General features: G+C 36.8%; 1 protein-coding gene and 1 long non-coding RNA gene across 4 annotated transcripts in view; one reads left to right on the top strand and one right to left on the bottom strand.

Annotated features, from left to right (window-relative positions):
- DSG4 (desmoglein 4) overlaps positions 1-27,355 on the bottom strand; it is a 39,774-nt gene that overhangs the window by 8,835 nt on the left and 3,584 nt on the right. For both annotated transcript variants that reach the window (XM_009433834.5, XM_016933486.4), the window contains exons 2-12: positions 22,544-22,579; positions 20,898-21,029; positions 19,195-19,350; positions 18,699-18,843; positions 16,895-17,061; positions 16,505-16,639; positions 15,398-15,583; positions 7,903-8,174; positions 6,430-6,569; positions 3,817-4,035; positions 1,062-1,358 (exon numbers count right to left, since the gene is read on the bottom strand). In XM_009433834.5, the coding sequence (XP_009432109.5) occupies positions 1,062-1,358; positions 3,817-4,035; positions 6,430-6,569; positions 7,903-8,174; positions 15,398-15,583; positions 16,505-16,639; positions 16,895-17,061; positions 18,699-18,843; positions 19,195-19,350; positions 20,898-21,029; positions 22,544-22,579 (1,885 nt within the window). The remainder of the gene's footprint in view (positions 1-1,061; positions 1,359-3,816; positions 4,036-6,429; positions 6,570-7,902; positions 8,175-15,397; positions 15,584-16,504; positions 16,640-16,894; positions 17,062-18,698; positions 18,844-19,194; positions 19,351-20,897; positions 21,030-22,543; positions 22,580-27,355) is intronic.
- The window catches only part of LOC107969464 (uncharacterized), a 51,894-nt gene continuing 30,301 nt past the window's right edge, over positions 5,763-27,355 (top strand). The window contains exon 1 of one of the 2 annotated variants that reach the window (XR_010151882.1): positions 5,763-5,871. This is a non-coding gene — a long non-coding RNA (uncharacterized LOC107969464). The remainder of the gene's footprint in view (positions 5,872-27,355) is intronic. The other variant, XR_001711293.4, reaches the window with a different exon arrangement.

Raw genomic sequence — 27,355 nt, 5'->3', positions numbered from 1 at the left:
CCCAGAGGCTAATTCTCTGTTCTAGTCTCTTCTACTTGCTTCCTACCGCAGGGTCACCTGCGCTCATCAGCCCTCATCAACTCTTCTGTGCCATTGTACTGAAGCCCAGAATGCCTGGTGTGTCATGAACATGCCTCCATGCTGGCTCCCAGACTCCCTTTTAGCCTCTCTGCTTCCTAGGTGTGCTATGCTCTTCCATATCTTGCTCCCTTTTGTTTGTGTGTGTGGTTTTTTTTTTTTTTTTTTTGTCTTTGATTACCTTTCAAATTTCCTTAGACATCATCCTCCTTTAAAAGAAATCCTCAGCAGGGTGCAGTGGCTCATGCCTGTAATCCCAGCACTTTGGGAGGCCAAGGCGGGTGGATCATGAGGTCAGGAGTTCGAGACCATCCTGGCTATCACGGTGAAACCCCGTCTCTACTAAAAGTACAAAAATTAGCCAGTCGTGGTGGTGGGCACCTGTAGTCCCAGCTACTCGGGAGGCTGAGGCAGGAGAATCATTTGAACCCGGGAGGCAGAAGTTGCAGTGAGCCGAGGTTGCGCCACTGCACTCCAGCCTGGGCGATAGAGCAAGATTCCATCTCAAAAAAAAAAAAAAAAAAAAAAAAAAAAAAAAAAGAAAAAGAAAAAGGAAAAGAAAAAGGAAAAGAAAAAGAAAAAGAAAAAAAAATCCTCAGCTTTTTCAGGCTCACCTCAAAATCCACTTTTCCAAAAAGATTGTCCTAACTTTTCCACATTGACTTAATTGCTTCTGCCTCTCTACTCGTAAAGCATTTTAAGGAAATTTCCATGATGGGATTTGTTTTGTGCTTTTAGGTAGTATATGTAGTGATTTGCATGTGTTTCCCATTTTTAGGACTGTCACTCACCCTAGGCTTTCTTAGTTATCAATGTGGATTAAGCGCATATACTTGTCAGTCCCATTGTTTATTTCTAAGGCACTCAAAAATTGCTAGAGATACCAAAAAGAAATGGCTCCATGAACCTAACCATCCCAGTGAGCCTCGTAACAGCCCTATTTTGAAGAACTATTGAAAAGAAGGATTTAACTGAGTACTTACAAAGCAGTAGCAGGATGCCCAGAACCATCATGCCAATCCCTGCTGGTCCAAGACCAACATTTGAAACTCCAGCTTGGTCTTCAGTGACAGGCCCATACGTGTCACCAGTTATGTCCTCTGTGTAGATGCCCGCGGCACCAGAGTCCAGGCACATGTGGTTGTCATCGCAATCACAGGCATATAACTGCACCATTTGTGCCAATTCACATGCTCTGTTATAGCTGTCCTTCACCAGGATTGGGATTTCATAGAATCCTGGAGATAAAACCTGCTTAGCCGTAAGGATTGCTGAGGTAGCTGAAATGGAAGAGAGGAAACAGAAAATAAATGGAAATTCCTTGGTGGGCTAGGGGGGTGGTTAACTCTCCCTAATACCAAACATTGACTTAAAACACTAGATTTTTCATGCTTTCTTAGTCATAAAGCACCTTGTACTTTTTTTCAACATTTATTTAATTTATTATTATTATTATTCTTGTTATTTTTGAGACACAGTCTCATTCCTATTGCCCAGGCTGGAGTGCAGTGGCACGAACATGACTCACTGCAGCCCTGGATTCCTAGGTTTAAGTGATTCTCCCACCTCAGTCTCCTGAGAAGCTGGGACTACAGGCGTGTGGCACCATGCCTGGCTAATATCTATACATTTAGTAGAGATGGGGTTTTGCCATATTGCCCAGGGTGGTCTTGAACTCCTGGGCTCCAGCAATCCACCTGCCTTGGCCTCTTAAAGTGCTTGGATTACAAACATGAGCCATTCTGCCTGGCCTTTTTTTCTTTTCTTTCTTTCTTTTTTTTTTTAACATTTATAACTAATTTTTAAATAAGTATTGCTTACTGCTGGATTGCTACTTCTACAATGCAGGCAAGGACCTTGCTGCATCTTTCCAGAGCAACAGTAATTGGCATATAATATACATTCAATACATATTTGCCCAATGAATAAATAATATTGAGCTGAAAGAAAATATTAGAAGTCTTCTATTTAGGATTACAGTTTACACAATACCCTCCTTAAGACTGATTATACATATCTTACTCAAAATTGTTGCCCTTTCATTTAAAATTGTTCAAAGTCTCCTAATTCTTTGTGCTATCATTGCCTATGAATTTTTATAAAACATATAGTCTAAAATATTCATTGGAATTTATTTATTAATACAAGGAGTGTTAAGAGATGATTAAATTTACAGCTAAACCATGAATAGTAACTGATTGATCCATAGCACACAATATTTTTTATTATGATGGTTTATTATCCTCAGTTAGCTAGATGGCAAGCCAGCTATGTCCACCAAAATCTAACCTGTGCACAAGGTAAAAATGAGATAAGACAATGCCACAGCACATTAAGTGAAGTTCATTCTGTTCTAAAACACCAGCAAGCATTGAAACAGGTCTCTAGGAATATCATCTCCAGTGTGGTTATATTTTTTATTGGCAAACCTGTAATAGCTATAATATTATACCTCCATGCAGAACATTCTTTCTTACATGTGTAATCATAATATCTAGGATCCGAATGAGGAAAAAAGTGGTTAGCAATTATTATTGTTTATGAATGGGCTATTGAGCTTTATAGGAGATGGTGAATTCAGAGTTGACTTGATATTAATGGAATTGCTTTAACATGATTAACTTTAAAAAATATTAAAGTGGTTTTGTTGAAAAGAGCTAAAGGTTTGATGGTAAAAACAAATTGCCTAATTTCTTACTTTGACCAAGTCTTTATTGGTGGTATTTTCTCCACCTTATTTTAGGGTTTCTCCATCCTGTAAATAGAGGGGCTTGGTGACCTTAAAGAGGTGGGAAGTATTTCCTCTCACCCTGGGCTCTGTAGTCTGATGGCCACCGACTAGCCCATGAGATTTTCCCTGTAGCCCCAAATGAATGTGAGATTGGGGAGCTATCTTAGCCCAAATGAGATCCTCTCATAGCATTTTCTTTTTTATTATGCACTTAACGTTTTAGGAAAAAGAACCCAAGGTAGATAAAATGTTATGTTATCTGAAATTTATTCTTAATTTTTATCGATGTCAGCCGTTCAATTGTATGTAGTTATAGTCAAGATACATACATATACAACTTCGTGATCTGTTTTTCACTTTACTTTCTTTGGTTTATGCATTCTTTTGTATCTACATACTTAGCATAATTCTAATTTTAATGGCTGTATATTAGCACATCTTAATAATATGTACTATAGTTTGTTTAATCATTCCTCTAATACTGAGCAATTTGGATTTAAATTTTTACCCTTAAAAATAAGTCTGAACTCATAGTTACTGTTAAAAACAATTTAATTGATTTTATGTGCTCCTAAGTGAGTAGTAAATGTTTAAATGTATCTATGGGATATATGAGTTTCAGAGACATTTATGTGATTTGTCTGAATTTATTCAGAATAGGGAATTGTGACATTCTTAATTGATGAGTTTGTTAAGGGTTCTGTTTATTTTAAACTAAATAAATATTGGTTTAGTGTTTTACCTACTCAAAATGAAGGGTAAACTGGTATTTATCTACTACTATTTGTAAATTAAATATTAATGAAACATTTTGACTCATTTCATTTCAGTTCAAAATTTTATCAAATATCCTCTGTGTACATGAAATATTTTTTTCATTTAATGTTAATATGGCAAGAACTGTGGAAACAGAAGTAGAATGTTTTATTAAGTGACTTGCCACATTTTTTGGTAATTGTTTTGCTTTTGGACTTAAAGTCCAAAAAGCAAGCTTACGTTTCACTTACCATTTGTTGATCTGACATCCCACATGTCAGCTGTTCCTGGTGGCTCATCAACAACACAGAAAGTAAACGGAGACCCATAAGAATGTTCATTAACAGAGATAAGGACTGATGGAGAGTCAATGCAGATGGTTCTTCTTTCAGGAAAAATGTTTGGACAATAATCATTGATATCAGGAACCTCAATACATATGGTTCCTGTAGCTGTTTTTCCAGAGCCATCTGAAAGAGTAAGTGTCATCGGTGTTGAGGTAAATGGTGTTAGGGAGAAAACTCTTTCTCATATCCCCTGATGATGCCATGGAACTTGTAGGAAACATATATGTGACTTGGGAGGCTTGACAGATTCCTGCCCGCTTCAGTGACCCAAAGTCACTCTTCCCTTTGTGTGCTACCTTCCAGCCACACTGCTTCTTTTGAGTTCTTTAAACAAGTTTCTTTTTTTACTCTGGACTCTGGCACATTCTTTTCACCCTTCCTAAAATGTTTTCCACCCTCATTTCATTTTGCTAATTCTGACACATCCTAAGGTGCAAAATCAAATGTTCTTCCTCAGAGAAGGTTTACTGCTTTCTAATCTCACCCTGTTCCCATAAATTAGACCCCCAGGTCAGTTATGGACCTCCATTCAGGATGCTCACTGAGTCCTGTGTTTGTAGAAATAACCACAGCTGAAATAAATACTTGTTTGTGTTTTTCTTCTGTGCTCACTGTTTATTTTAATTGCATCTGTTACATGCTATTTCTTTCTGAAATGGCGTTTCTGAAAACAAATATAAGTCTATTAGATTTTTCCCTAATCCACTTGAAACAAGTTTTTGGATAGTATAATTAATCAGAAAGGGCCAAAGACTAAAGATTAGGAGTCCAGGAGCTTTTTAGTCCACTTTTCTACTCTATGTTCTGTTACAGCGAATAAGAATTTTTTTGCTTGTTTTTAACTTGAAAAGAATCTTAGCTTTCTCACCTTTAAACTAGAACGTTGTCATCTCTGGGGTACCTTACTAGGTCCTTTTCTGAGAAAGCAATAAATTCCTTTTACAGATGTTTTCTGTGTGCCTAAGTAGTAGTCATTGAGGTAACTGAATGAGAATAAACTGAGAGCCTACCTATAGTCTATATGATTTTCTATAATATGTTTATATACCCTATTCAGCATTGGACTTGTTTTTACTAGATGAAAGATGTCGATTTCACTTAGCTTCTCATTAGAGAGGCATCAGATTATTCCACAGATTGTTTTATTTGTCATTCTTTGATCTTTGGTAGCTCTTCTATTACCTTGTGATCGGCAACCGAAGCTCAAGCTATTGCTTATAGTGTTTGCTTCCCAATAAAGTTTGCTCTGCATAGAGGTCTGTCTCTTCACCTGATGATGGTGTGTGCTGAAGCAAACTTATTCCAACCATTCAGATAGCTCTGTGCCAGTGCAGACACTCTGCTTAGGTGAATAAACAATCAGCTTTGTTTCTGGATTTCTCTTGGTACATTTTGACAACACTTTCTCTCTCTTTATTTGCTTGGAATGACTAATTATTTATTCTAGCATTTGAAGATTTTTCACATATGACCAATATGCAAACATAGGGTGCAATCAACATGGTTAGAATCCATTTTCAAATTAGATCTTCCAGAATACTGATAATAAATAAGACAATGTTATTTATAAAACTGACCGAAGCGTTAAAATTTACCCGCCACAGGATGAAGCCCAGGTTGTACGGATGACAGTTGGTTTGGTTTTATCATGGTTTCTTTTTGAATTTTGTGCTGCTTCTTTATCTTTATTTTTGTTTTGATACTGGAAAGGTCAGCTATAAACTCAATGCAAACCTACAGTATCTGTCTTACATTAGGCATGTATCTTGGACGCCTGTCTTTCCCCTTCCTTCGTGGTTCCTGACCTTTGTCTCTTGTTTTGTTCTATAGCAGCTGGTTTCCTAGGCCCTGCTTCATAGAATCATTAACTATTGATAAATAAACAAATCCTGTTGCTGCTCACCAAGAGGACTGCTTAACTGATTTACCCATGTGAGAAGTGGCTCGCTTACAAGTTAAGTCAGTGCATCTGTATTTATGACTTTTAATATGGATCTTATATTTGGAATAATCTGTGCTTTCTTGGTCCATAGCATCTTACTTTGGAAATATGTCTAATCAAGCAACACTCACACAAGCTTCTCAGTGTAGTTCAGTTTTAATGGCTCTACAATAATTGTATTCTTGGAGACATTGCCTTCCCACAAGGTGATCCCCAAATGAACTTTGTAGAGCATGTAGCCCTTACTTTAAGTAAACATTCCCAACATACCCTACAAGTGAGATTAGCCATACTCAAGAGACAAAGTCATAATCAGAAGATGAATTATATTTTAACTTTTATGCTGTAAGCCATATACAACTCATTTTTGGAAGTGGATGAAATAAACTATGGCTTAAGTGTAAATTATGATTTTAACTGACTTCAATTCTTGATTTAAGGTGTTTAGGGCTTTCTATAAGTCTTGCATACACCATTAAAAATGTATGAGTCACTCAAATATCAGCATTAGAATAACATAATATTTAATATAATAGTACTAGTTTTCTTAAAATACTGAAAATAAATTTTCTTACCATCTATAGCCAGGATCTCTGCTGTGTATATCCCATTGATAATATATTTTGACTTCTTATCAAATTCTCTAGAAAATTGTATCTCACCAGTTCTTGAATCAATTTTTAACCAGCTGCCTGCATCATGCCCTATGATATATCTGTTTTTAAATAAAAAAGTTCGTTATCATGCTTTTATGAAAGTTAGTACTTTTAAATCATGTAAGAGCTACAATGTGGCAAACTTTAATATTGTGTTTTTATGTTTTATAGTGATGATTGCCTTGGTTTATAAAAAGTATATATATATCAATAAAAATTCAATGATATATACATTAATATACAGGTCTGTAAGTTTTAAAATTTCATCATTTTTACTCTTCTGGCTCCTAGGATAATTGTTAATAAAATGTATGAGTTTATTTCAGCTCTATTTATTAAATCATAGCAATGTAAAACATCCTTTATTCATTTTCAGAAACACATATTGCTTATTTATTTTCGTATGTGGTATACTTAGGATTTTTTTTGTGGCTTTTCAACTATGTTGATTTCAGAGCACCTCACTGATAGCCTGTTGGGGGCTTGTGGTATCCTCTGTTCAGTGTGTCTATCTGGACCTTGTTACAGATGATAGATTTAAAGTGCTTGACCTCACTGGAAGAAGATCTGGTCTCTACCAGGCACAATTTCAAGTCTTCAGTTCCTTTATCTGAACTGCTTTTACCTCCACCCATCCTGGCAGACTTCACAGGTTTTTTTGCGTCTGTCAATTTGTTAACTGATTTAATAACTAAAACTGTGAACATCAAAGTAACTTATAAGTCAGTAGACTTCGTTTAAGAATATTGGGAAGAAGAAAAGGAGATAGAGAAGGGCAGGATATAGAGAAGACCTGTGTACTTCACTGTGGTTATTTCCAGAATATTTTACACTGTTCTAATTCACATATAATCTAGGTACCTAGTGCCCCAATACTATCTTTTTATTTCTCCTCTTCTGACTCTCCCTATGCCTATCAATTTTCTAAAACACTGTTTTTAGCTTCTATGATTGTGTTTTTTCTCTTAGATTAAGCAGAGGATTTAAATTAGTCTCTAAGTCACAGTAACACAGGTTTAAGAAAACAAGCAGTGACTCAACTTTTATGGTGTCTTATTGCCCACAATATGGCTTAATCGGCCCCGGTCCAGGGTAGAACAAACTGGCCACAAAAGATCAAAAAGACTTATGGAGTAATTTAGGAGGCTCTTTGATCTTACAATTACTCACTGGACACAATTACTTTTATAACTAGTTGGAGCCCTTACATTATTGAAGCCTCTAAAACACTTAAAATTCTAAGATTTCAAATGCTCTAATAGTCTTTTAAATCAAAGGAATAATAAAAGCAAAAAAGCCCTCCAAAAGTATTACAACCAACATATATTAGCACATGCTACATGAATTAACACTGGATAGAACCATAGAACATGAAGAAAATATTTGCAGTACCTGACATCTATTGCAGGGTTTCCTGTGTCCAAATCTATGGCTGTATATGTGCCAAGCACATAATTCAATAAGGAACTTCCTTTTATTCCTTCCCGCACACTAAAAGCCATAGCACTTGGATGAAATGCAGGTCCTTCTCTCACATTAACAACTTGAATTCTCACAGGGGTTGGGTGCATTCGGAATTGAGAAGCAACGGAGTAGTGAAAATCAGCTTGGTTTTTAACTCCGATACTAAGCTGAATATTAGGTGCTTGTTCATAATCCAGCATCTGAAATGAAAGAAAATAAAAAACTCTGAAACAGCAAAGAACTCTCTTTCGATAAAGTAAGAAGCCATGGTAAAGCAAACCACACACTAGGATAAGGTCCAGGAGATACGCTGTTTAGATTTTGAATTGAAAAAAATTTTACTTATTATTGCATTAGGTATATTAGATATGTTTTTCTGTTTATCTTTTAGCATGATCAGCTATGTAGATTATTTAAGCCTGTGATTTTAAATTGGAATAAAATTTTGGAGTTTTGGACTTTTTATACAAAAACGCTGAAATGAAAAATGATTATTTTCCAAATGAGGTGTTTATGAAAAAAAGCTTTAGAATAAAATAAAAACTGTTCACACTATTGAATGAATAAATAAATAGTACCCAGATTTCCTTTATAGAACTCACATCTGAGAATCTTTTGAAAGTATAATCAGCAGAATAAAGGTGCTAATATATATGATGTCACTGAACACGTAATTTTTTTTTAATGATGTACACAACTTACAAAGAATTTATGATGATTATAGTCGCCGGGTCTGGTGGACAGGAAGACTCCTTTATGGGGCATATTCAAATAAGTAACTGCCATGCCCAGAGAAAAGTCACCTTTGAAATGGGTATTCTGGATAAAAAATAGAATCTTTTGATCCAGAATGATTGATGTGGTGACATGAAAAGTCACAATGAAAAAGTAGTTGCAAAGAAAGAATTGCTGAACAATGTCTGCTTAGAAGGGTTCTGGAAGCTAAGCATCACTTGCAATGCATTTCCAACAGCAGAAGTCGAGATATCAGCAAGGCTTGCCATCAGCAGAACTCTGAGGTAAATCTCCGCTTCTCAGGGAAACTCCCTGACATCGTGAATGTTTCCTTAGGTTTTAGAGTTACATCTTTTTAGAAGAGCTGATAAGAAAAACATTCACAGAAATTTACTTGGGTTCTTCTTCGGAGATGGCTCAGCATGCTGTGCTTGAATTTCAGCCAAAACCCTTGAGGTTTGAGATTTTGATTCCTTTTGCACATCTGTTTACAGATCCACATAATACCTAGTCCACTGGTCCACGTAATAGACCACCCCACATGATACTTAGCACAGAACTGAATATAAATTATGTACTCAAAAATCACTTTTCAATTGGAAGAGATCTTTCTTCTACAAATCATTTTTTTATTTAATAGAATTCCATGCTATCTTCAAATAAATGAAAAATCGAGAACCTCAATTTTTTTTTTTTTGAGACAGGGTCTCATTCTGTCGCTCAGGCTGGAGTGCAGTGGCACAATCTCAGCTCATTGCAACCTCTGCCTCCTGGGTTCAAGCAATTCTCCTGCCTCAGCCTCCCAAGTAGCTGGGACTATAAGCATGCGCCACCACACCGGGCTAATTTTTGCATTTTTAGTAGAGACGGGGGTTTTGCCTGTTGGCCAGGCTGGTCTTGAACTCCTGACCTCGGGTGATCCACCTGCCTTGGCCTCTCAAAGAGCTGGGATTACAGGCATGAGCCCCTGTGCCCGGCCTGATAACCTCTATTCTGATAGAGAAATCTCATGTGCTTTTCTTATGTATATACACAAATGCACTTTTGCTTGTAAGAATATTAATAGTTCTCTCCCCATTGAACAGAGTGTGATGAAAATATACCAACATGTGTCTAAAGTTGTATAATTAAAGATCTTCACATAATCTAGGAACAGGAAATTGTTCTGGGGTCAACCTTTCCTCTTGGAGGAAAGCCAAATAGAGGAAAGGCATAAAATTGTTTACTCATTCTTTGCAAGTGGGGCCCTTTAGTCAGGATTTTCTGATTGTGTCCAGAGGTCAAGGATTGTAAAGAGCAATGGAAACAATGGTTTACTCTGGAGTCTCTTCATAAAGTAAAGGGAGAGGCTGGGGAAACTCAGTCTCTGCAGTTTAAGGAACAAATGAGGAATAACCGCTTAACAAGGTACACAGGCGTGTGTTAGAGTGGCTGGGGGTTTGACCTGCAGTGACCTGGAGTGAGGCTCTGGAAGGGCTCAGGATGAAGATAACACATCCAGAAATGTATTTGGCTTCTGGCAGGCTTTTGGCTGCTGTAAATTGTAGTATAGAAGCTAAGCTTAGATTCTCACATCCAATTTTTTTGTTCTAATTTAATATGACACTGCTAATTCTAGTGGGGACACTGATTCATTTTAGAATTAAGTATGAAAAAGGGAGAAAGTTAGAAGTCTCCATCCAAAAGAGAATGTGATAGCAGTTTTTCAACAGCAGGGGACTGGGGAAATGGTCAAATATCTGCCTGAGTGTGTATGTTCTGTTTCCAGGAAGGCTCATTTTCTGGTACAAATGTGTCTGGAAGAGAGAAGCAGGGCACACACAGCTGGGAAGGAGTTTATAGTGGTACACAGACTTGGAAGAAAAGTCTTGGCATGCTAGTTCTTTCCTAAAATCGGTTTTACTGGCCCCCAATTACGCAGTGAGACACGAAGGTGGCAGTTAAATATGACTTTGGGACCAGAAAGTTCCAGTTGGTTCTTGTCTTTGCCATTCACCACCTGGGTAAATTGAGACTAGCTATTTGTCTTCTTCAATTTTGTTTCACTTTCTCTAAAAATGGAATTACTGGCTGGGTGCGGTGGCTCACACATGTAATCCCAGCACTGTGCGAAGCTGAGGTGGGCAGATCACTTGAGGTCAGGAGTTTGAGACCAGCCTGGCCAGCAATGGTGAAACCCCGTCTCTACTGAAAATACAAACATTAGCCGGGTGTGGTGGCGCATGCCTGTAATCCCAGCTACTCCGGAGGCTGATGCATGAAATTGCTTGAACTTGGGAGGAGGAGTTGCAATGATCACACCACTGCACTCCAGCCTGAGTGACAGAGTGAGACTCTGTCTCAAAAAAAAAAAAAAAAAAAAAAAAAAAAAGCAATGACCCTATTTTCTTCCAAGAGTTGTGAGGATTAAATGAGATAATATATGTGAACCCTCTGGATACACCTTATAACAGAATAGTTGGTGTTTAGTAATTGCTTAATAAATGTTAGAATTATTATAAAAATAGAGAATCAATTTTTTTGTTAGAATTCCAATTGGGTAGCATTTTGCTTTGCTTTTTTCTCAGTGTTGAAGTCAAATATGTATATATATATACACACACACTTTTTTTATTGCTTGTGTTTTCATATACACTTATCAATAAATACCAAGGAGAGGCTGTTATTGACAGAGAGACTTTCATTTTTCTGAGATCTTTCTCTTGTTAAACTGTAAATTCCTTGAGAACAGGGACCATATCTTATTTGCCTTCATGTCCTTAACACATAGCAATTCTCAATAAATCCTTATTTTTCTTCTGAATTCCCCGGTCCGCGTTCAAGTGATTTTCATGCCTCAGCCCTCCCAAGTAACTGGAATTACAGGTGACCGCCCCACACCCATCTTTCGGTAGAGACTTGGTTTCACCCCGTTGTCCAGGCTGGTCTCGAACTCCTGGACTCAAGTGACCCTCCCGCCTTGGCCTCCCAAAGTGCTGGGATTACAGGCACGAGCCACCTTAAATCCTTTGAATTGAGTCTTTGTAATTTCCTCAGACTAAGAGAAGGGTTATATAAAGCTTAGTCAAAAGTCCAGTTTCCTCAAGGTTAAGGGGTATCCTGAATGAAAATGGAGAAGGTGTAAGAGGACATTAGTAACCTCATTCCAAATGTATCTGGAATGAGAGGCTGACCACCAGCTGTTGAAAATGTCAAACATGGGAAAATTACGCGTATGTTCTCTAAAATAGTTCTTTTGGCTAGGTAGTAACACAAACATCAAGGTTTAAAATTTCATTTTAATTAGCCTTTCTCTATTACTTTGGTATTTTTAAGCACATTTTTTCTTACTCTTTTTAAGAGATTTGGAAAGTTATCATTCAGAAAAAAATAGATAGGGCTTTGTATATACAGCATCCAAATTACCTTGACAAATTTTTCATGAAATTGATATTTCAATAGCTTTTTTTTTTTAGCAATTAAGTATATCTTTAAAAAAGTTGTTATCACAGAAGGCACGTTACATAAGTCAGATAGTACATTGCCTGCATTGTTAATTGTTTTCATATTTATAATTGTATGCAGAAGTTACGAATGATGCAATCAAGTCCAGTGACTTCTGTTTGGATGATATCTATGCCATTAGTTTCAGGTAAATAGTATCATCAATACTGTTCTCAAATTTTGTGAGTCTCTACTATCTTTCGGACACTGGACCAGGTGCTGGGGGTAGAAAGATATTTAGATCAGGTTCTTTATGCACAAAATTCTTCTGTTATTTTAGTAGGTTGGGAGACAGAACAAAATCGAAGAACAGTTACATATTATGAGATAATATACAAAGTTAGTCACTAAGATGGTAAGAACATAGGTAAGAATTGCATGTTATGTCTAGCTCTTGATTTTTAACCAGGATGCAAGGTTTAACAAATTCTGATCCCTGGAAGAAAAACTTGACTAAATATTCAGAATTTGATATGGTGGGAGGTGACCTCTTGTTCCTCTATTCCTCTTTGTATTGTATTTGGCAATGTCTCCTATACCCATTCCTTTTTTTTTTTTTTTTCCATTTTTACTGCCATTGCCTTAGATCAGATGCTTAGTACCTCAGAACTTAATTAATATCATAATAATTTTTCTAACTGTGGTCTTTTCAGAGTTGAACTCATGTTGTTAAGTTTCACTCTTGTTGCCGAGGCTGGAGTGCAATGGCACAATCTCAGCTCACTGCAACCTCCGCCTCCCGGGTTCAAGCGATTCTCCTGCCTCAGCCTCCCGAGTAGCTGGGATTACAGGCATGTGTCACCACACCTGGCTAATTTTGTATTTTTAGTAGAGATGGGGTTTCTCCATGTTGGTCAGGCTGGTCTCAAACTCCCGACCTCAGGTGGTCTGCCCGCCTTGGCCTCCCAAAGTGCTGGGATTACAGACGTGAGCCACTTTGCCAGGCCGGTGTTATTGTTATTTTAGAAAATATCCCAAAGCTTTCCTTGGTCTATAAGTAGGAATTGAAAAACTTTTGGTTAAGGGCCAGATAGTAAATGTTCTAGGTTTTAGGGGTCATATCATACAGAGTTTCTATCTCAAGTATTCATATCAGCCACTTGAGTGTGGAAACAGCCGCAGAAAATACGTAAATGAATGTATGTGGTTGTATTCCAATAAAACTATTTATGAAACAGGGGACAGGTGAGGACCTCTGGATCATAGTTTGCTGACCTCTGGCCCAAAGCAATGTTTTCCAAACAGAAAGTCCATGATATACTCTTTGAGTCCTTGTGTTCACTTAAGAAATTATAAAATTGTGTGTATTCATTTGGATGACAATCTTATATATAAATATTTTTCATAATTTTGGTGGCCAGCTCTTAAGTTAATATACCATATGATTTCAGTGTGTATGGTTGTGCTTTGGTGGTAAAGTAGTAATACTAAAATTGCTCAGATACTTGAGAAAGAAAAGCGAAAGACCCAATGAATAAATGATATGTTTGCTTCCAGAAGGCTAAATGGCTTCCTAATATGCTATCTGAAAAAACTTCACAGTAACTTGATGATATGGTTTGGATGTCTGTCACCCACAAATCTCATCTTTAAATGTGATTCCCAAAGTTGGAGGTGGGGCCTGGTGAGGGGTGATCGGGCAGATCCCTCACGAATGGTTTAGCACCATAGCCTTGGTGATAAATGAGTTTTTGCGAGATCTGGTTGTTTACAGGAGTCTAGGACCTCCCCCTTCTCTCTTCTGCTACTGCCCTTGTCATGTGATGCACTGGCTCCCCCTTTGCCTTCCACAATGATTGTAAGATTCCTGAGGCCCTCACTGGAAGGACATGTTGGCACTTTGCTTCCTGTATGGCCTGCAAAATGGTGATTCAACTGAACCTCTTTTTTTTTTTTTTTTTTTTTTTTGAGACGGAGTCTCGCTCTGGCTGGAGTGCAGTGGCGCGATCTCGGCTCACTGCAAGCTCCGCCTCCCGGGTTCACGCCATTCTCCTGCCTCAGCCTCCCGAGTAGCTGGGACTACAGGCGCCCGCTACCACGCCCGGCTAATTTTTTGTATTTTTAGTAGAGACGGGGTTTCACCGTGTTAGCCAGGATGGTCTCGATCTCCTGACCTCGTGATCCGCCCGCCTCGGCCTCCCAAAGTGCTGGGATTACAGGCGTGAGCCACCGCGCCCAGCCTGAACCTCTTTTCTTTATAAATTACCCAGTCTCAGCTATTACTTTATGGTAACACAAAAACAGCCTTATGTGCTTGAATAGAGAAAAATAGTAACAGAACTGAATAATCACACTGTAAATTCCACAATCACACTGTGTAGTAAGCTAAAAATATGTGTGTACATATATGTCTTAATATATATTTTCCTGGCTATAAGTGTTGTTTATGTTGTTAGCAGCAATTTCCTTTGTTAAAAAATAACAATTTCCCTCATTACAGTAATGTTAATCTGAATCTTACTGGTTTGTGGTTTTATTCGTTTCTAATTATAAATTTTTCAGTTTTATCATTGCCTGTGAATTAAAAGCAAGTAATTAAAGAAAAATTAATCTATAGAAAAAAATCAAAGCCGGTATTTCAGTATGCAAGGTTCTCAGCAGATTGATTCCAGCTTCACTTCTCTGATCTGACTTCTGATTACTTCCCTACTTGATGCCCCACTACAGCCCCACGGGGTTGCTCACCATGCCCTGAACATGCTTCATGTTTTCTCACTCGGTGTTTGTTTATTTTATTACCCACATTAGCAATCTTAGCTATAACATCTTGCTTAAGCTTATTTCCTGCATGAAATCTTTTCAGACAAATCTAGCTCAGAAGGATCTCACCATTTCTTATCTCTTTCATTATTTCATATTCCACTCCCTTGGCAATTAATTATGTTTTATATCATGACATCTGTATTATTTATTGCACTGTGAACTCCCATATATCATCTAATTTGGGGATGCTTACCTTATCTTCACAACTAGATATTGGACACTGTCAGAACAAAACAGTCTTCATATTTTTCTTGGTAATAAGTTTTGTGTTGCTAGCTAGGAGACTCAGACTGACATAGCAGTTACTTAGGACCCTTGATATAAACAATATTCAAAGTTATGAAGTACTTTTTTTGAAGGCAGATTCTGTCTCTAAGGTCATTTAAAACTTCTTTGGAATAAAATATTTTGGAAGAAAATATTGCAGATCCTTATACTGTACCTTGACAACTTTCAAAATGCCTTCATTGGTTTGTGGGTCTGTTTGAATATCGAACCAATTCCCATCATTTCCAGAGAGAATTAAATATTGAGCCAACCAATTATCAGTGCCTTCTTCATCAAGATCAATTGCTTGTAATCGTATCAGTTCCGAACTTAAACAATTCTCTTCAATACTGGCTGAGTACTAAAATGCAAGGATCAATTTTGTAGTCAATGAATTTTCAAAAGAAGAAACGTACTTAAAACACATTATTATTATTTAAAATACTAACAACAAACTATGTCGATGATTTTTGCACCATTATTAAATGCCCATAGTCCAATCAGGAGAATGATAATAAAATGATTATAAGATAATAAAACTGACATTCATGTGCTGTATGTAAAATCAAGGTCAAATTAGCACTTTGTTCCTTTCTCTTCTATTTATTTATTTATTTTTGCTTATTGTTAATTTTCTTTATTCTTTTCTTTTAGATAGAAGACCAGATTTTTTTCTGTAAAGGGCTGAATAGTAAATATATTAGATATTGTGGGCCAGAGAATTGGTGTTGCAACCCCTCACCTCTGCTGTTGCAGCACAAAGCCCCCATAGACAATATGTAAAGGCGTGAGGACAGCTATGCTCTCCAACAACACGTTTTTTGTTTTGTTTTTTTGTTTTTTTTTTAAACCGAAACAGACAGCAAGCCAGATTTGGCCCTGCTAGTTTGGATTTTATGCTTCTTTATGCTTAGAGATGAAAATGGAAGTTGAGACTGTCTGGGACTCTAGTAGAATTCATTCAGCAAATCATGAGGCATATACAAAAACATTAATGTTGCTATGTTATTCCCAGAGTTAGATCAACAGATTTCTGTGTTTCTGTGAATAGAGTATACAGAATAGATAGTTCGTTGCTTTCACAGAGAAGGCTTGTTTGGAGTAGTGAGTCAAAGACAAACATACAATTTGAAGGTATATTAGTATACATAAGAAATTCCAAAGTTTCTATAACAAAGTTGAGTATGTCCACACATAGGACAGAACCAGGCTCATGAGCCAGCATGAAAGCAAATTGATTATTGACACTTATGGAAAAAGGAAGATAAGAATACAAACTTACTGAAGTTTTCTCTAAGGTGGGGAAATTATCGTTGACGTCTAAAACCTTGATTCTACAGTCACATTCAGAAGACAGTCCATCTGCAGCTCCATCCCGATCTGAGCCTCTCACAACCAGGTTGTACATACTGTGTTGCTTAATCAAGATGAAAAAGAACGTAAGACTTAGGTTTTGTCTTGAATAGAATCCAATGCATTCAATGCCATTATTTCTCTACTCTTTTATTTACATATCCAATGAAATTTATATAATTGAGCTTTTAATTTTTATTAAAAATGGATTATTTTCCTTCCCTCCTTTATATTGGAGTAAGGGTACACATGGATCATTTTATCTTTGTCTTTTCAAAATTGCATTTTTTATTTCTTGTTCATTCACAGAAGGCTTTACCTCTCTGTCCAAGAAACTGGACATGGTGCAGACTTCTCCAGTGTACCTATTCAGAATGAACATGGGTGCACCTGATGGCTCCTGAGAGACGATCTTGTAGGCAATTTTAGAATTCAGATGATTTTCTTCATCTGCATCGGTGGCACATAACTTTACTACCAATGTATCTAGAAATAGAAATGGAGGTGGAGAATGGTTGGGACTCTTAGAATAAATTCAGCAAATCACTAGGCATAAGAAAACAGAGTGGTTGGCCTTCTCCTGAATTCTCTCTGTTTGAGTTTTCCATGGGAATATAGTACCATAACTTTCAGCTCTACCAGTGATTAAAAAAAATGTGGTTTGCTTTATAAAACCCTTTACTGTTTTAAAAGTACTTGCACTCCTTAAATGATTAAATGCTAAATTAGTGGCTAAACATAGTTCTCTTTAAAGTACGAAAAACAAGTTCAATAGATTCTTTATCATATAGCTGAATAAACAGATTTTTATCTGTTTTATTTTTTGCCATGGTCTTGTGAAATCATTTAAAAATGCTTAATTAAGGAAGATTATAGTTTAATTAAATGCAACATTATAATTATGTATTGAACACCTATATTCTTAATTGCCACTTTTCCAGAAAGCAGATAATTACTCTTGGTTGCATTGGAAGATAGCATTTTACCAAACAGTCACAAATTTATAATTATTGAAAAGAAGACTTGTCCATAGCAATATAAGAAGTTCCTAATTACTCATAGGTAGAAAGAACAGGTATCTTAGGCAAATCCCCAAAGATGTCAATCTACAGGACAGATTTTTCAGAATTGTCAGGTCCCTGATGTTCTTTTGCTTCCTAGGCAGGGAGACTTGGTTGTGGGTTTCACCTTCTCTTCCTTCACCAGTGTTGTTTTGAGGTGTGTTGATGAGGAAGCAAAGATGGACTTCGGAGTCTCTCTTTGTGTTGGCTCTCCTAGGCAAAATCTCTTTGCCTCTCTATGGGAGGACTATCCTAGTTCAAAAAAAATTTTTGTGTTTATCTGCCTTTTTTCCTGAAATTTATTTTTCCTATTATTTCCCCCCAAATTTGTTTAGAGGTATATGGGCAGGCATAGATTTGAAAGGGAAAGGGACATCAGGGGTTTGGGGAACAAACTGATATTCATGTGCTGTATGTAAAATCAAGGTCAGAAAGCAAAGGGAGAGGAGAGATAGGAAAGTAGCCGTATAAGAAAAGCATAAGAGTAGGAAGGAAAGAAGTTCAGGAGAACTAATATAAAGGAAAGACAGAGGGTATTAGAACTGGAAATGGAATTAAGTGGAATGGAAAGAAATGAAAGAAAATGAGAGAATAGAATGTAGTTTGCTATGTAGTCTGTGAAGATCAATGATTACCCTTAGTGATTGATCTGATGGGTACAATTGCACGTGCTTCCACCATCACGCTCTACCTGGTGTGGGCCAGCCAAACATTTTGAGTAAGAGACCAGAACAGAGCCTTCTTAAACATTCCTGGTTTATTCCTCAGTTTGCTCGCTTGGGTTTAGTTCTTCATGAGCCCAGTAGCAATCTTTAAGCAAGGTGCTAAGCACCTGCTAAATCCCTGTAGGGACCTTCCGCAAGTAAGAAGATATTTTGTTTTATCATTTTAGACATGATTTCTTTTTCTAGCTGAGTTATAAATTAAAATATGTGGGGTTTATTCAAAATTCAAGTGTGGCTTTTTCTGTCCTTTACATTTCCTGTATGTCAGTCTTCTAAAGCTTTTGACCAAGAGAAGTAGATATGCTGTGACGTAGAGAAGGAATGTCATTCTACTTACTGGCATCACTATTTTCTTCAATACTGGCTGTGTATACACTTTGCGAAAAGACTGGAGCGTTATCATTTATGTCCATAACTTTGACTCTAAGCTCAAGAGGCCTTTCTAAATCTTCACCCCGTGAATTCAAAGCCCGGCAATAGATCTGTGGAAAATTGGAAAAAAGCCATCTTTTTCCACCAAAGGAATTTTAGTAACATGCTTGAAAATATATCAGAAAATAGGCAAAGAAACAATTTTTTCCAGTGAATTCAGACTGTAGTACAGTCAAATAATTTAAATATGATCAGGACACTTGACTACATGTACATGCAACATACCAGAGAATCCTGAACTATAAACTTTTATTTTCACACTCTTTCCGTTCCTTCAAGTCTTCTATTTGGGTTCAGTCTACCATGTTTTATCAAAAGTAATCCATTATCTTAAGATAATATTTTTTGAAAAAGGGAAGAAAACTAATATGAACAAATCAAAACATATAGCTATGACTTACCAAGAAAAGTGGAGTTATTTCTCTGTCTACCACTGAAGTGATGTTAATTTCCCCAGTGCGAGGATTAATGGTGAATACTCCATATGGTGGTCGATCAATCCCTACCCCAGAAATTCGGTATGTAATCTTCTGGTTCGATTCGCAGTCTGATCGAATCTATAAGAAAAATAGCTAGGATTGTGATCCAGTTTAGAGCAGATAATGCTTAAGAGTGTAGTGGAATAAGAAGGGAGTGGGTTTCTTAACCAAATGGGCTTTGGATTGAAACCTGGCACCATGACTTAGTCCTGTGTGACCTTGGAAAATTTACTTAACTTTGCCCAGATCAGCTTACAGTGGGGATAATATCACACAGATTTGTTGTGGGAATTACATGAGGTAATGTGTATAACATACACACTTGGTGCTAGGTTTGTTGTTAATAACACATTGTTCAATTCTCTGATTTTTTAGCATACGCAGAAATAGCTTCACAAAAGAAATTACAACCTTTACTATTTTTTAAAAATAACTTGTGTCATATTAATAAGTATCCTACCTAAGCTGGAGTCTGAGATTTAGTCAAAATGGTAGATAAATTGAGAATATCAGAAAACTATAATGGTTAGAGATATTTGTAATAATTTTACAAATGTAAACATACTGCATCACTTTTCTGCCAAATAGATTTTATGGCAAATATTCTGCCACATAGATTTTGCTTTAGTAGCTTTATTACCTATTGCTGATAAATTTAAACTGAAACAATTTTGAAATCTCACCTGTATACTAACGATAAGAGCATTCAGTAAAATAGTAAGATTTTTTACCCACACATTCACAGTCAAATAAAGACTGCTGGAAATAGAACTTTGGTTAGCTTAACTGTAATCCAAAGGCCCTTTTTACATAGAAGAAAACTCAAGAACCTCCCAAAATGCAGAGAAAAAGAAAAGAATATGCAATATAAGTGGAATAACATAAAGCAATTACTGAGTTGAATGGAAATAATAATTTAAAAGCGTCCCTCCAATTTGAAAACATCTGAGAGAGAATACATCTGTTTTCTTGAGCTGAGGTTGTATCTGTAACACCACTGCTGATGCTTACTATGTTTTTAATATAAAGCTAGAAGGAGGGAATTCTGCAGATCACTTTACTGTTCAGGATCAAGATGTCCAGAAAGAGTGAATGAAGCTATTAATGTGGATCCCATCCTTCTTGGATCAATTTATTACGCATTCTTTAACTCTCCTTCCTTTTCAGTAGGCATTATTTGTGAAAGTCTTATAAGACTCTCTTATTTTCTGGATGTAGAGATCTGGTGGGAACTTTTGATACTATCCTTACTTTCTTGGAGTTAATTCATCTAGTGCAGTAAACTTGGCTTGACTTTCTGGAGGGCCAGGCTTCAGACTGTCACTATGTGAATACGTTTCCTATGACATTGACAGGCAATAATGAGCAGTACACAAATGGATAAACAAAGCCCAGTTGTGCTGGAGATCCAGCCCTTTCTTCTAGAATCACTTGCCATTGACTGCCTGCCCCACGTCAGCCTCCCTGCACATGATATTCAAATCAGTGGCTCAGCAACTGGAGCAAATGACCACATTCTGTCTTCTTAAATAACTGTAGAGCAGTGAAGCCTGCAAATCTTGGAGATATTTGAAAGCTTCCCTGCTCTGCAAAAGCATTTGTCATCAGATTGCTTCATCACTTACTTTGGCAATGGGGTTCCTCTTCGAGTTGTCCTCTCCTTCTCGACAGGCTGCGGCAAACTTGATCCACTCCCGCTTTTGTCTTCTGACTGTTTGCCATTTTGTAGTGCCATTTTCAATGTCAAATTCCTTCACCTTAAGCAAAAATGGTTCAGATGTCTTACAGTGTGAGAACAATTTTACTTAGAAAGGACATTTATTTAATATTGTAAGGTGCATTTAGAAGAAACAGTGATGTTGAATTTGAAGAACAGAGAATGTTTTCACGAATTCACAACTCTGGATACATAGAGCTTGGTTACCCCTGGCTGCCACTTCTTTTGGAATCATCTTGGTTCCAATTATTTGATTCTAGTGAAATAAATTTAATTAGCTACTTGAGGAGCTCATGATGTGCCATACTGTATAAGTTGTGCAGTTTTCCTTTTCTCAATCTATCTTCACCATATAGGAGCCTTGCCTATCTCACCCTTCATTGAGCTTTCACCAGAATTTACAGTCTGCAGAGTTTAAAGATTATCATTGTTCCGTGTATACACATCCCATATAACATAAAAGTTGTGCTGGTGAGTCGTGCTCACCTAAAAGATAGAAGAGAATTTTTCTCTTCTGTTGATAAGGACACCACTGTGGCTAAGCACCCAAGTATATTTTTGCAGAATTAGAAACATATTATTAATATTGGAGGAATTGATGATTCCTCCAATAATCCCATGGACACCTATAAGGCTTTGCAATGCTGTCATTTGTATCTGTGCTTGCTATATGGTTTTTCTTTCGTAGCCTTAAGTTGCTGCTATTGATGTATACTTAAGGATTTCATACTATTAATGAGATTAGAAATGTCACTACATGTGCAAGCATATTTGTATACATGCATAAACTATATATATGCACGTATTTATTTTTGTAAGTCCTAATGTACCCCCTGAAACACAGGTGATTATAAGTTTACTTAGGCTAAGCTTCATTTAATTACCACTTTGGGGGAAGGAGGTGTTCCACTGAATGAAGCATATATTACAACCAGAGTATTTACATTATTTCTCCATTTTGATACAACTTACTGAAATGTACCACCTATTCCCTATTTCACCAAAAAGATGAGAAAACTTTATTTTTTCCAATGATTTGAGGGGATCATAAGGAAAATTTAACTATTATAATAAAATAAAGCTCTGCCAGAGATAGAGGACAGCAGCTCTATTTCCTGAGTTCTACTCTAAATGGCACTAGATTATATGTTTTCTATTTAGTTGGGATTATACAATTTGAATGTTTGTCCTTTTTCTCATTGATGAACCATTAATTGTCTTTCTGTCTAATGTGTCTAAACAATCTCTTCCCACTCTAAAGTGTCACTTTGCTGCTTTTGCTTTGCTGTGGATTGGAAAACATAAATAAACTACTCATATAGTTTGATAAACAGGAGTTACTAAGACACTAAGCTGTTGCAAACACATGCCCTAAATGCATAGAGATTTGGGAGCATGGATTTTACCATCGCTATTTCAGTTCACTAGTTCTTTCTCTTAACTTTTACCTGGATAATTACAATTTCAAATATTCTGATTTTTATATACAACACATTACAAAATTCAGTTTTTGTTTTAATTTTAAATTGAGAAAATAATTTTATTTTACATTACCTCAACAATAAATTCACTGTTTACTTCCATCACCACCTGTTTTGATAGAAGATACCACATTAGCATAAATTTGCATAATTTAGAGGAAGCCATGTCATAAAAACATTGACAATATTCTTTTATTAATTCATTTTTAAATATACATTTTGTCGATGATGTGAAATAAACATGGCTAACACAAATGAATAATAGACTTTTTGCCCTCCAAAGTATTTACATTTTAGGGAAGACAAACACATAAATCTACAGCAGGTTAGGATACCTCAGTGGGCTCGATGGAGGATAGAGAAGGAAACTCAAGTTATCCAAGTGAATTTCAAGAGGACTTCCTAGGAGAGCAGGGATTTGAAAGGGCTCTGCAGAATGAAGCTAGTTTGATAAGAGGAATTGATGAGGAAGAGCATTTCACCCAGGGTGAAACAAGAACACAGTTGTAAAGGCTCTAAGTCAGCGGATGTTCCAGAAATGGTCAATAATATTTTTGCTGGAAGGTAAGGGAACGTATGAGGAGCTGTGGGAGATGCAAGAATCTACATGCTGTTGCCCTGATGCTCAGTTTCATCCATTAGAAAAATAGATGAATAAGTTCTTTGTCAGTTGGAATTTATTTTACTCCTATTACTCCTTGAACTCTTATACCACATTTCTATTGATGAATTATCCCTTCCATAGGTTCATCCTACTGGAATATATTTTCAAGCTTCACACATATTTTAATGTATTTTAAGGTTTTTATTGAGCAGCCTAGCATACTTGTCTGTAATGAAAATATACATATGAATAGAAATTTTATTTTATTGGAATTTCTATCATTGTGAGGCTCTAAGTGTAAACAAACATTTTTTCTCTGAATTAGATTAGTTTTACAATTATACTTAGCATCACAATTGAGCAAACAAAATGCAAATATTGAAATTTCAATGCAATATAATTAAATATGAAAAGTAAAAATTTATTGGAAATGCATTGCAAACACAGGGATGAAATTTTAAAAAAATTAGTTCTTAAATAAATATTACTTATTATTAGAATTAAACAAGCTTCAGAACCAATTCTGTTTTGTCTGGTTTTGTCTTTCAGTTGTAAGTACTGGGAAAACTTGTTCATATTAATAGATGACATTGGAATTTTTTTTCTGGTAGCAGAGTCATTAAATTCTTAAAACTTATTCTGAATTACATGACCTAAATCTATAAGGCAATTTATCATCAAAATGATTTTTAATGATGTATAAGTTGACAACTCCTTTAGGTCCTCTTTTAATTTTGTTGAAAACAAATAATTGAAAAGCAGGACTTGCAAAAGGATTTGTTAAGTGCCTTGAAATTAACTCTCTTTCTCAATACTGACGTCAATATTTTCCATTATTCCTTAGTTTAGTGCCCCAGATAATTTCACAATCTATTAGACTGCAACAGAATGTTTGCCATGGCTGAAAGGTGTGACTTTTTAAGGGGGATTTGGGAGAGAAGAACCAGCTTGATACCTCAAGTTCAGGTGCACGCTGAGGTAGATTGACTTGAGGAAAGACTAGAAGCTGGGGATCTGGAAAATGATTCCTTTAAAACTCTAGTTTTAAAACTCTAGTATTTTAAACTTGAGTTTTAAAGGAATATGCTAGAATAAAACTAGAGTTTTAAAACTAGATAAAAAACTCTAGTTTTAAACTAGAGTTTTAAAGGAATATACTAGAATAAAGCTAGAGTTTTAAAACTAGAGTTTTAAAGGAATATGTATTCAGCAAAATACGTGTCCCAATTTGAAGACTCTTATAGGAAAAATTAAGCCGATATCAAGTGTACATTTGGAAGTCATTGATTTACAGTCCATAGTGGATATGTAGCCTTAAATTATAATTTGGCTTTATAAAAACAATGTGATTTATTACAAATTTCTTGAGACAGGCAGGCACAAGAACTGAGTAGTGTGGCTTTGGACAAATCCCCTGGCTTCTCCCTGTTTCAGACTCTGATCCAAATAGAATGACCAAGGTGGAAGTGATAGGCACAGCAAATGCTCAGTACATTTGTAAAGACGAAGGAAGAAAGAAAGAAGCGTTTTCTTCTGTGCTTTCAAGGGCGCATTCATAGTGCCCCGTGACATCTAAAAGTACTAGCCAATCATTTTTAAGGACTTGAAAGTAGCCACATCAAGCAGACTTGTCTGTAGTTTAAACGGATGAGGAGTTTTGAGTTCATTTTACCTTGGTCTTATCCTTTCTACAGAGCCCAGCTCAACTGAAGTAACTCTGAGAATGTTTGAGTATAAGCCCCTTTTCATCCTTTTGCTGTCCCTGAATTTTTTATTTTTCATTATTTTCAGGCCAGGGAAGTGGAATACTAGGACCCAGGGTTTTCATCTAGCAGAACCTATGCTGTGCTGATGGAGGCTTCCATAGTACATTTGTGGTATTCCTGCTCCCTACTCAGCTGGCTCTAAGGATGAGGGTAACAGAAGCCAAACCCTCCAAATCCTGTCACTTTATGTACAGGTCTCCCGGAAGGAACTTGCCAGGTATTACTCCCAGGCCCTATGAAATCATAAGCCCCATCAGGAGCCCTCACTTTCTAGGAAACACCTGTTAATGAGTGTTTTGGAAGAAGCATGGAATGACATCAGCCTCCTAAAGTGCACAACATAACTGTATGAACCTCAGTTAGACCGTGAAAAGTAGTCATGGACTCCTAGGTAATGGTGGAAATTCCTTGCCTACAAAAGCCTTTTTAAAAATTTTTCTTTTTTAAGACTAGTCAAGTGCAGTAGTGAGACAGGGGGGAAAGAATAGAACAAGGAGCTTGACCTGCAAGTGGCTGTGAGCAATCAGTTGAGATAACTCACTACCTTTGGACCAGCCCAAAAGTCACATTTTCAGAGCAATATGTGGGCCAAGCATCATCCATTGATGTGGCTTGACCTGAGGCCCTGAGTAAAAGACACACACACCGAATAGAAATGGCTGAGCCAGTTATCACGATGGTAGAGTACTAGAAAAGGGAGTTGGAGGCATGTGCTGTTGAGGGAGCAAACATAACCTGGAGAGATGTGTGGTATCCTAAATGTATTACAGTCTCTGTGGGCCTGGTTGATGACGGTTTCCTGTCTGCCTTTATTTTTGGATGTCCTTTTGATAGGTTGCATTAATGGCAAAAACTTGAACAGGACTTTTACTGGAAATATAAAAATGCTTAAGATACTAATATTTGGCTGGGCGTGGTGGCTTATGCCTGTAATCCCAGCACTTTGGGAGGCTGATATGGGCAGATCACGAGGTTAGGAGTTTGAGACCAGCCTAGCTAACATAGTGAAACCCCATCTCTACTAAAAATACAAAAAAAAAAAAAAAAAAAATTAGCTGGGTGTGGTGGCGGGTGCCTGTAATCCCAAGCTACCAGGGAGGCTGAGGCAGGAGAATTGCTTGAACCTTGGAGGGGGACGTTGCAGTGAGCTGAGATCACACCATTGCACTCCAGCCTGGGCAACATTGCAAGACTCCAACTCAAAAAAGAAAAAAAAGGAAACTAAAATTTATGTCTCTGCTAATTTCTGAGAAAGAAATGAAGAGTAAGACACAGGCCTAGAAAGAGTGACATGTTAAAACAGGAGGGAAGCAGGAAAATAAAAAAAGATACTGGGATGAATTAGGCAATGTAAAGGAAGAATGTATAGGGTTGGTCATTGGTCCAAAGGGAGAAGGGAGTCAATGCTGGCAGAGTTGAAGAGTTTTGGGCTCACATCCTGACTGTCCCAGTTGTGAGCTGTCTGACTAATTTATCCCATGAACATTTTTTTTTTTAATTTGCAAAATTTACCTTTCGAGACTTTTGTGATCTCTTCAAATGGTTTTGTTAACTGTGAAATGTTTTGTTAGTGTCAGGTGTTGGAATGGCAATGTAGTGGCTGGCAGCTTCAGAGAACCAATACCTCGTCTCAATATGAAACACTCCAGCTCTTTTTAAAGCTCACTGACCATGTTAAAGTTGCTCATCAACATGTGGGTGGGAAATATATGATTAAGTGACTTGGTAAGAAAGATAAGTTAGAAACTAAATCCATTCATTCATTGAAACATTTTCATTGACAAAGCATGTGACAGACACTGTTCTCTATGTGCAAGACAAGTTTTGACCTGTAATAATGTATATATTCCAGAGAGGAATAACAGGATACACCACACTCTATTGTCATCTAACTTTTAGAAAACTGTAGAAATTTTTCTGGGTCTTGTTTTCTCTTTTAATCCTTACTTCTAGAGAGAACATGATGATTTTATATAAGATATGTAGACTCTAAGCATATAATATATGCTTCTTGCAATACTGGAATAGATATTATTCTCTTACATTCTGAGTGTATTTAAAGTAGTAGCTACAGAACAAGGCTACTGTTTCATCTCTATGACTTACCCTTTTGAAGTAAGTAGTCAGTTTTGAAGTCATCCACATATGTAGGACCAACTTATTAATAAGCAGTTCTTTCCTGAATAATGCTTATAATAATAATTGAGTAAAGCAGTTACCATCCTACCAGGTCTATGGTAGAGTTGCCAAGTTCAAGCCTAATTATACCACTTTTGCTTATAATGGAAGGTGTATCAATAATGGCATCTTAGTTTGTAAGCCATGTAATTTTCTGCGTAGAAAAGAAGGGCAAACATTTCTCATGCAAGTTATGTCTGAAGGTTTCCCTCCAGGCACTGTTGTCACACACCCTGTAGTCAGAGCTGCTTTCCATGAGTGAGGAATTCCAACTGTGCTCCCACTTGGGGAAGGGAAGGAAACATTACTGCAGCTTAAACAACGGTTTCATTGCTCT

This window comes from Pan troglodytes, chromosome 17, assembly GCF_028858775.2.
Source record: "Pan troglodytes isolate AG18354 chromosome 17, NHGRI_mPanTro3-v2.0_pri, whole genome shotgun sequence".
Taxonomy (NCBI): Eukaryota; Metazoa; Chordata; class Mammalia; order Primates; family Hominidae; genus Pan; species Pan troglodytes.
This window is presented reverse-complemented; position numbering and strand designations above follow the sequence as displayed.